The 10,789-nt window shown below is 44.2% G+C and overlaps 1 protein-coding gene and 1 long non-coding RNA gene across 2 annotated transcripts in view; both read left to right on the top strand.

The window, feature by feature from the left end:
- On the top strand, positions 1 to 686 carry LOC113159358. Its single transcript, XR_003298617.1, has 2 exons — positions 1 to 41; positions 203 to 686. It is a non-coding gene; the product is annotated as an uncharacterized LOC113159358 (long non-coding RNA).
- Positions 687 to 2,623: 1,937 nt separating this feature from the next.
- kif26ab (kinesin family member 26Ab) overlaps positions 2,624 to 10,789 on the top strand; it is a 63,622-nt gene continuing 55,456 nt past the window's right edge. The window contains 3 exon segments of the mRNA XM_026355501.1: positions 2,624 to 3,056; positions 4,963 to 5,046; positions 5,048 to 5,182. Of these exon segments, the coding sequence (XP_026211286.1) occupies positions 2,922 to 3,056; positions 4,963 to 5,046; positions 5,048 to 5,182 (354 nt within the window). The 5' untranslated portion in view covers positions 2,624 to 2,921.

The following is a 10,789-nucleotide window of genomic DNA, read 5'->3' as shown; positions in this document are numbered from 1 at the left end:
TGACACCAAGGAAGCACCATTGCTAGGAAAGCAGGCTCCAGGTAAGCGCTCGGACACAGGACTGTGGCTTGTCTTTGGTTTTCGTGGATTTATTCTGTAGCAGGTTGGGTGAGAAGTCTTGTGTTAATAATGTGATTGCTTGTGTCTCAGCCAGCGGAGAACCTCAGTATCTAATCGAACTCACTGTTTCTCCTCTCACTAGTGGAATCAGCTGTTTTTAAGACCAGACTTTGCCCTGAAGACGTGTGCGGTCGGTCTGATTAAGTGGTTCTCAACAGTTCAACAGTTCTTTAACAAAATTGTGAAATGTTTAGGACCACTTGACCAGTCAGACAAATGCTGCCAACGTCTGAGTGCGGATCTCTAAAAAACGCCGACCGTGTCAGAAGGTCTGACCTCCAGTGAACAACTGCCTGATTTCCTGCTTTCCTTCAAGTCTCACTGTCATGTCTCTCCTCTTCTTCTCTCACTGTGCCCCCTTGTGTTACAGTGACGACTGCAGTCTAGGAGCTGAAATGTGGGCTGTAAAAAATCACCAGCCTTCAGTAATTTCATTCTGTTGGCACCCGGACACATTTTTAACAGCTCTACTGCTGCAGTAACACTAGTCTTTCTTTTTTTTTTTTTTAACCTCTTTACTGTTTGCTTCTATTCAGAGGTACTGATTAAAACAAGTCAATAAAGAATCCCTTGTCTCTGTTGAGTCTTTGTGGGCTGATGGTCGCTGTCCAAAGTACTGAAACCTGCTGCTGTGATAAATTTGGCAAAATCACTGCATCTGCTGTGATTTCCCATCTAATATTACAAGCAAGTGCAGGTGTTGGCTCTATTTTAGTCTTACTCCATGTTGTATTGATTTAACCACCTATTATTTCAGTGTCTGGACTATTAATGGCTCAGTCAATTTTGAATGCAAAGTTCATTCTCAGATCCTTTATTGTCAGGATTAGTTTGATGTGAAAACCGGACACTTGCAAGAAAATCCAAATGCTTGTTCCCAAGGACCAGGCTACTTTCTATTGTATGAATCATTCATGACAGCGCTGTGATTATTCCCCCTTGTCCTCTTTAGACAGCCCCACTCTCCTCTTCCCTTTGATCTCCTCCGTGCACCGAGAACTATCAATATTTGCTAAACGTTTCTCACAAAGCACCAGGAGAAGCTGAGGCTCACACGAGTCTCGCAGGCTGGGGATAAGACGCAGGAGAGGCGTTAATGAGATGCCCAGAGCGATCCCCCCTGTACGTGCGCAAGGGCAGCAGATGTAGCAGCACATGCGGTCCCAGGGGGGATCCCGTCCCCGGAATTTCATCAGCGGCCACAGAAAACCCAACCCAGACCTCCTTCAGCTGGGGAGAGCCGGGTGACGTCCGTGGTAAATCGTCTTTGCAATGGATTGCAATTATCGGTGTAGTGACAACCGCTGTCACCGTCCTATCACCAAAAATGAGTGAGAGGAGGGAGGTGTGATGCGCTGCGTGTTTTCTGAGGTGTTTGTGGGATCGAAAATAATTTATTCATCCCAGGAATATTTATTATTTAAAACCTCTCTGCTCAGCTGCCGCTTGACAATCTAAATCTTGATTTGTGCCCGGGAGCAACTCAACTTTTCTTCTGTCCCAAGGAACCTGCAGCTTTAACTTTGGAGACCACAACAGTATCAAACATAAATTAGTAGAGTGAACTTGAAGCGCCAAAGTATTAATTGTCATCAACATTAGTAGTAATCCTGTGAAAATAGCTTTATTATATCTTCTGTGATTTTGGAGGCAGTTTCCTGTTGTTAAAAATGACTCTCATGATATCATAATGATGTCATCAAGCTACAATGGAGTTTGAATAAGGGTAGTTGCCAGACAAGGTCCAAGATAACATCTTGTTGCACTATGGGAAATGTAGGATTCATTGGGGCTTGATGCACACCAGTGATAAGAAGTCACCATATCCACTTTATGAATTTTGAATTTATAGAAATGTTAAATTACAAAATGATTCATTTCATCCAAAGACACAAAATAAAGACAGGTTCATCCTGTTTTTGAGCCTTCGCATTAAAATTGAGTTCCCAGCTGTGAATAATAAAGTCTCTATAAGTGCTGGCAACCTCTTCACAGCTCTATCTGAATGACATCATCACTGTGTTTGTCTGCTGTCCAGCTTCAGCAGAAACTGGTTCAGTTTATAAATCAAATCTGAGCTCAGCTGAGTTTCTTTTAGATTCAATTTTCTTACTGAAACCTATAAACTGTATTGACATATTGTGAAATAAACAAGCTGTAACTAATAGGATTCTGCAGCACTATAAACCCACATACAGTACAAGAAAGAACAAACACCATAAAGTAGGCCGTGGTGAGGTCACTGCGTGCACAGGCACATTGTAAGATCCTTCATTACAGAGAACCTGTCGTTAGAGGTGACTGGCAGGGGTCTCATTGTGTCTTGCATCTTTGTGTGAGAGCTGAAAACGATGCAACAGCAAATCGGGAGGGGAGAGCAGGTCATCAGTGTCTGACAGGAAGACTGAGAGAGAGAGAGAGAGGGAGTGAGGGGGGGAGTGAGAGGCTGGAGAACAGAGAGCAGCACATCCACGAGGTGCTCCATCGCTCACAGACCTGCAGCAGCAGCAGCTCAAACATCAGCCCTGACCTGCTTCGAGATGGCTTAAGAAGTAGCTCACCGGACGGAAGCCTCTCTGCCTGGATGGATTGTATTGCTTTCTCATTTTCCAGGACCACTGGAAATCTGTGAGGTTATTTTACGCACACGTGCGAGCGCTCCTAGTGAGTCACTGGATGTCCGGATTAAAAAACCTGGCGGATCTTTATGGAGGATACGAGAGATATGAATTAGATGGATGTCCTAATCGAATAGGTTTCCCGAGGAGTGGAATATTTTTAAGGCTAAACTTGCAGCCCACATGGCTTTACCAAACTCATCGGGGTCTCCCGGAGCCGGGAAGCCCAACCCCGGCGTCATAGACCTGGGGACAATCATCGTGGACTCCGACATCATCTTCGGGTTTACAAGTCACCTGCTGAAGAGAAAAACAAAGGTAAGTGTGTGCAGGTGGGCTGACGGACACACGTTTCCTCAGTGGTGTCCCACGCTTGATCTAAAACAAGTGGGAAATAGAGGCGGACCGGACAAATGATGCTGTCCGGGTTTCAGGACCTTGAACAGCACCGTGCAGTCGCCTCTATTCTTTATTTTTGCTTTAAAGCGTCATCATTGGATTTCACTCATTATTAGTTGGGCTTATTCAACACTTCAGCTGCGTTTTGCAGCAAATCAAAGTATTTTAACTTTTCTTCCCATTAAATAACTGCGTAGAGCAAATGGTCAAATATCTTCTAGAGCTCTGATAGAATTGGGATGATCAAATTAGAAGCTTCTGTCGTTTGACGTAACATTTACCAGATGCACAATACGTCGTATTTAATTTGCAACTAATTCTGCAGCCAAAGAACAAAAGCCTGTGCGCGTCCCTGAACGCGTCTTTAGGTGGCACGGAAAAGAGAAACCGGTTGAGATCCTGAGTGCAGCAGCAGCTTGTGGTCACTGTCGCTTACATCACCCGCATGAAATATTCAACTTTACCAAATAAATATTTAACCTCGGTGCACCCCCCACCCCAACCCTTCAGGTTGGAGAGATGCTGTTCTGCGCTTGCGCCGGAGGATGGCGCCAGAGTAACACTAACAACACACAGAGGCGGTTCAGAGGAGAGGCAACAGTTGCTGATGTGCTCTGAAAGTCAGGGTTACAGCTGAAATCAAATCCTCAAAGGGAAGACATGCCTTAAAGCCTTAAACATGTACCAACCAACCAATCTAACGAGCAAACACAACATTAAACACGCATATTCTGTTCTTTGTGGTACCCTGATGAATGGCACTTAATTGGCAGTGATATAAACACAAAACACCCCAAAATTAATTTACCTTTCCCTGTGTTAAAAACCAGAAAGCCCTAACAAAGTGTATAGTATCAGTTTACAGTGCATTTTTTTTTTCTGAAGACATGAAGTTCGGTGGTTTGATAAAGATGATCGAACAAGAACCTAGAGATCCACACACCTTAATACTAACTCATGTTGTGCAAACAGTCTTTGATTAAGCCAAACTTAATTTAAGTTATATATTTCTGAGTAGCCTATCATTTTGAGTAATGGATAAAAAATGACGCACAAGCAATTTAGAACCTAGAATCTAAAAAGAGTGACCGACGGTGGAATAATAGAAATATGTAGGAAGATGTGCTTCAAGCTTTCGTCTACTATTTACCCTTTCAGCAAATCAACAGTTCAGACTGATCCGCGGTATAATAGCAGCCCTGAGCCCTCATTTCGCCCCCCTCCACCCAGTGGAGGAAAGTTTTCCTCCACCCTCCCATTCCAGGAGTAACACCGCCTCCTGCGCGCTCCGAGCAGCCTCCTGTCCGACAACTCCTCCGCTTGTCCTAAACTTATGGGGCACACTCACCAGTTGCCTTCGACCAGCAACTACTGGTCCGGGACAGTCTGACAGATGACTGGTAACCTTCAGTCGGGTCCACGGTCCAGCCTATGGCTCTGCTTCGCGTTTTTCAGCGACACAACCTTTGAATTTGCTGTTTCACGAAGACGCTCTCCTGACGCTGTAACCTTCATCTGGGAGAATGAGCTCTTTGGGGGGCACTTCAGCTCCTGATGGATTGGACCCTAGCAACCGCATGTTTGTAAGTGTCTCACAACACATGGCGTGGAGTGGAGTGTAAAAAAAAAGGGTGTTCTGCTTTTACTGGTGCTGCTTGTTTCGCCTTCACCTCACACAGTGAAGCGCACAACCTGCATCCTATAGTGCGCACTTGGACAGGTGCTCTGTATTCACGCGTTGTCAAGGCACAGACAAACAGCTTCACCCCAACAAACGCGTGCGTGCCATCAACAAGTTAACCAAAACTTTTCTCTTATGCTTCAGGTGGAAGGATGTCCGAGTGGAGATTCACCGGTGACCCCAAGGAAAAGGCTTCACTCCACGGAGGACGCGCGGTGCAGTAGCCGGCCCCCCCCCTGAGGGCGCAGGGTCGGTTTCCATCTCCGAGTTGGAGGAGAAAGGGGGCTTTTGCCAGCAATGTCAGAAGAAAGTGTCAGAGTTGAAGAAACAAGCACTTGCCCTGGCTGACCAGAATTCACTGAAGGTTTGTGAAATCATCTTGTTAATTAAAATATTCTTAATAAAACTCACATTAGGTCAAAAGTATCTACAGCTGAGCATTTTATTGTTCTTGTCAACTCAGGAATCAGCCTCTCAGTCTGAGCTGCTGTTACATTTCTACAGAGCTGCCCGTATCTTTTGTCTTTCATTGCCCACCTGCACCTGCTGATATCTACAATGAAATGTGATCCTTTTGATAGTGTCGAACTAAACCAAGAAAGCTCTCACCATCCACTTGTAAAGTTGTTTGTTGCTGTACTTGACTTCAAATGCTGGCCTTGGATGTGAAAATGGAAGCTTTGAAATGCCCCATTGTTTGGCCAAACAATGCTTATCTCTTTATTTTGCTGTTGGGTGTGTGTGGTGGGGGGGTCGAGGGTTTGAAATGAGCGAGCAGCTCATGCTGGAGACTGAGGAGGAAGTTAAGTCCCAGTTGACCTTCGCTGTGCATTGAAAGTGTTCCTGTATGGCTGCTCTCACAATTCCCACAGCTGTTAAATATAGGCCAAGACCGCTGTTGTCGTGGCGGGCTGGGTTTGCCCCCTCGTTCGTCCGCCTTTGTTGTCCCGTTTTGGAGAGAGAGCCTCAAAGTCGGATTGGATTACAGCTCTTCAAGGTACACCCCGAATCTCAAAGCACATGATTTTCAAACAGGAAGAGGTATACAGGGGACAAAGGGGCATTTCTGAAGCACCTGTGCTGTCGTTGTCAGACATCTGTATGTGTGGTCTAAACTATATCAGATCTATATTCAGGTATCAGGTAAATCCACCCAGTAAACACATTAAGCTTATCCCTTACTGTCATTATCCACCATGGGAACTCACCTCCCCTTTTTAGTGCGGGACCCTCCAGCAATACTTTATGGGCTTCACCAGGTGCTCTGTGCTGTAGAAAGAGATGAGAACAGCCCCTTCCCCCCTTTTTTTGCGCTTGTTGATGGCTAAATTGGGCTTTAATTCCAGGGTGGCTAACAGTGATGGCAGCCTGCTGCTGTTGTACTGGGGTTATGGTATGGACGACTCCACCTGAAGGATAATAAACCCATTGTCTTTTGTGAGTTTGAGCTGCTCACCTGTTCGGCCTCTTAGGATGGACACAGTAATGGATGATTGCTTTCAAATTGCTTCCTCCATAGAGGGAATAGGGTCACTGGGATAACTCACGTGGCCTGGTGATCACACTACCTGCCATGGTTCAGCCAGTGTTGTGTCTGCTGCTGTCATGAGAAAAAACAAGAGCTCAGACTGTTTACCCGAGGTCGCACTTCCCCTGCCTCCCCATCCGCCTGCCGTCCCGTTTTTTAGTCGAGAGGAAGTCGGCTTGGTCCCCAGACATCCCTCTCCCCCCTCACCCTGCGTGTAGACTTATTGTTCGAATACAGTAGTAGTAGTGAGTAGATAAAAATTCAAGGAAGAGTGTTTGGGTTGAGCAAATGTGCTTTCACACACGAAGCCTACTAGAAGGAAAGTCCTGTGTTCACTGCTTGTCCTGCTGTCCAGACAGCTTTTGTATTTTCCTGTTTGGGGCTGAAGGAACCTGCTACAGTATGGCCTACAAGGAATTTATGGAAGCAAAGGACTTTTTTCCTCCACACTGTGATTCAGTACAGTGTTGTGGCAAAGGCGGTTCAGTACACTGAGCCCTGTTGTAAGGGGTCCAGTGGACAATAGCAGCAATGCAATTACATTTGTTCACAGAAGTCACTGAGCCAGCTTGGAAAACATCTTTATTAAACTTTTTTCTCTATGCATCCATATCCACTGGCAGCAATTAACTATTTTTTATGCTTTCTGCTCTTGAGCACCTATCTAATTTCCAAAGCAACAGTGGTGTTTGACAACTTTTAAAAGCCATTTAAACGCCACACATCATAATATTGCCCTTTACGCACGTAATTTATAGTACTTTTCTAATTAGAAATATTTTACGACATTTTGTTGAAGGGCTTAACCTTAAATTAACTTTGCTGAAATTATGTCTGTGAGCTAACATCCTTAAGTTTTATGGTATTCAGACAGCAGATCATTTAAAATGAAAAAAACCCTGGGGAAAATGCCCTTATGCCATAAGGACAGGCAGAGACAGCAGAGACAGCAGAGGCACAGACAACCTCCAGACTTATTCTATTAAAAGGAATTCACCTACTTGCATAATTAAAACCTTTAGTAAGTAATGACTTCAGTAGTGAATAGCAGACAGTCTGGATTCAATAATTGTAGAGTGTGCTTATTGTGGCTGGACATAGTGGCTAGGTGAGGTTTGATATAAAGAAAGATGATCACTTCAATCTCAACTTCAAAGTAACCAGCTAGCTCCTTACTGTAATGAGAGGATCTGTCAACAGACAGATAGGGGCCACGAAGCTAGATTAGACCACTCTCAGCTCATAAATGCTAACTCTCATCGTCTTTTAGTGAGCCTGTGAGGATATCTAATATCTCGGTCATGTGTGCTGATGAAATGAAGGAGAAGTGTACTTTGTACCTGTGCCATCAAGCGTTTGATGAAAAACTAAAGAGATTATCAGTGACAACAATAGGTGATTAGGTTTGTATGGAGCCAGTAGCCTTGAGTTATTGAGACCTGTAAGGACTAATATGGCCAGGCTGCAGAGGCTCAGACCCCTTAGTCACTTGATATGTGTTTTATAACATGAACCAGCTATCTTAGCTTATTGTCTTTGTTGCTGGGAATTACACGAGAAGACATTTTTGTCAACTGTCGAGCCACAATTCTTTGTTTGCTTTGCATGTTGCAGAGACTACAGGTCAATTATAAAGTCATCAAGGCTAAGACCTGAATATAAATATTTATAATGAATATAAAAGCAAGCCTGGACTTCATGAGCTTGACTTGTGCAATGAATGATTAACAGAAAATGTGTGGTTGTGGAGGGCTGGAGAGTTGGATTAAATTGAGCTGTCAGTTGCAGCCAGGTCTTACCTTTCTGAATAGCATTGCCTTTTTAGTAAGAGGAAACTGAATTCAGGACCACCAGCTAATCAGATCACCACGGGTTTTCAGATGTACTGTAATAAAGTTAAATCTGTGTTTCTGCTCATCAAGCACGCCGCCAGCTAATGACGACTGCACTTCTGATGTATGCACAGTGTGTTCCAGCCTATTATGGATGGCGTGTGCGAGTGTGACTATGAATGTGGCTGCAGGATTTAGTTTGTGCCATGAGGGTATTTGCCAGTTTTTCTATGTTGAATTAATCAATTATGGGAATAGCAGTGCTCACAAATGGCTCTGTTGTATTCGTGTTTGATTTGTTTCTGCTTTGTTCCTCGTTTGACCCTTCAACCACTTAAAGAGCTGTTTGTGAATCAGGTTTTGTTTCCCGAAGCACTGAGGGAAATAAAAATCAATGAATGTTTCTGGGACAAAACTCAGAGACATTGTAGGACCTGAGTTTTGTTTAACTTTGCTATTTGCGGAAACACAGCCACGATACATGTACGTGAATTGGGTGTATTAACTGCATGTTGCTTGCTTTCTGCTCATTTTCCAATTCATCTGTGCACCTTTGGATTTGTGAAACCGACAAAGAAGAAGTGGGGCAGAGTGTTCAGCTGCCAAGACCAGGGAGCCAGCAGGAACAGCTTTGTTGATTCTGTGCATAGGAGAGTGTGTGTTTACATGTCAGTGTGGGAGAAATGAGTTGAGGAGAGAGGGTGAAGAAATACGGGCTGGTGAATAAATGCAGAACAACCTACCTGGATACTGTTTCTCGGCTGAGTGGGGGGTGTATTACCTCTCCTTTGGTGGCTGACCTCTGAAATTTCTGTCGGTTTTCCCAGTTTTTATGATGGGTTAGGGTTTCAAGGGGCTGACCTGGGCAGGAACAGGTGTATGCTGCCAGGTTTGCTGCAGGTTTTCCTGCGTTTTTTCCCACTGGTGAAACTTGAGCTAAAGCAAAGTTAAAACGCACTATGGCCATATAATTCTTCTATTCACCTCTAAGCACCTGAGCCCCTGAGGGTCTCTGGGATGTGTGTGTGTGTATGTGTGTGTGTGTTGTGTGTCTGCTCAGCAGTGCATGCACTCGGGAGAGCCTGCGAGGAGATGAAAGACGAGACCGCAGAATACAGGAGACTCTTGGCTGTGCCTTCCCGTCGTTTCATCCCTGCATGCAGTGTGACTTCTGCTTTATGGCATGTGGCTGTATTAAACCGCAAGGCAATAATCTGGTGTCAAGTGGTGCAGAGACCACAGACATCAGTCATGGTGCTACCGTGCTGTACTGTGAGCCTCTGCAGCACGCAGCTGTTCACTGCCACTTTACCTCAGGTCTCCACAGCTTCTTTCATTCACCTTTTCAGCTGCTGTCAGCCACCTCTTAATATGACAAATATGTTTGATGTTTGCGTGCATGAGGTTACCTTCTTTTATACGTACTCCAAGGGAAGTATTAAAAACTGGTATAGAAGGATTGAAATCATTCTATTTTTAGTCACTAATGGGCCAAGTGGCACAGAACAAAAAGAACCGTTCATATATTGGAAGTTTTTCTTCACTTTCCAGCCTTTCTATCCATCTGTGAGCTACACAGTGCAGCCAAAACCCTTTAAATGTGGACAGTGGAACAACCTCATCAGTAGTTAAGGGAGTATAAAGAGTTTCTCATTCACTTTCCTCCCTCCAGATTTTCACAGCTGGTTCTGCTTTTCAAAGCACTTTTATTGGCCCAAAAACCCTTTTCCATCCTTCAGGCAACTCTGGAATGAAGGCTACATCTTCACTGTGTCTGCTGCAGTTTCATTTTACATCTTTAATTTGGTGAGCTGAAAGTGAATTGACCTCAATTGTTGCTGCCCAGTCCGCTACTTATCACAATCACAGGGGTAAATTGCTACAGGACAGAGTGCAGGAAATGGGTTTGCGCTGCGCAGATGCAAGAGCTGATGGATCTGGATGGTAAACTGAGCTGCAGTGATGCTGATGCTCATCACCTTTCATCAGCAGCACAGTGAAGGAATCTGTTGGAGAAGGTTGAGAAGTTCTTCACCTGGAATAACTGCCATTCCTTACGTCTGCACTATGTTGCTTGGCTGCACACAGGAAAGATAAAACAGGAGCTGACTGAAGCACACACACACACACCTGTATTCACAGAGTTTACCTGAATATGTCCTCTTTGGCCATCTGGCTCTTTCCGATGTGGCTGCATGCCACTATAACGTCTACAGAGAGCTGTCCAGATGTTCCTTCAGTTACCTGTCAAGGTGAGTGGAGCTATTTAGAGCTGCTTAGACCTGGGGATTAACTCTGAAGTCTAAAGTCAGCCTATTATCCTTAATAACAGCTCTTCAGTAAAGATGTTCAATCAAAGTGTGACTTAGTATTAGCCTGAAGTGGCCTGTTGCATTTAGAAAAAGCTGTATTCTTAAAATAGATCACAAAATAAGGCTTTTTTATATAAATAAAGTAATACTATATACTGTATATAAGTATATATTGGGAAAATATACTGTATTGGTCAGTTTGATTTGCAGACTTAGATAAGAATTGCATTCCCACTCTAACTTTCATCTGCACCTCTAAAACTCCTCTTTGCCTAATTCATGTCTTCTGACAATAATTT

The sequence above is a fragment of the Anabas testudineus genome, chromosome 12 (assembly GCF_900324465.2).
Source record: "Anabas testudineus chromosome 12, fAnaTes1.2, whole genome shotgun sequence".
NCBI lineage: Eukaryota > Metazoa > Chordata > Actinopteri > Anabantiformes > Anabantidae > Anabas > Anabas testudineus.
This window is presented reverse-complemented; position numbering and strand designations above follow the sequence as displayed.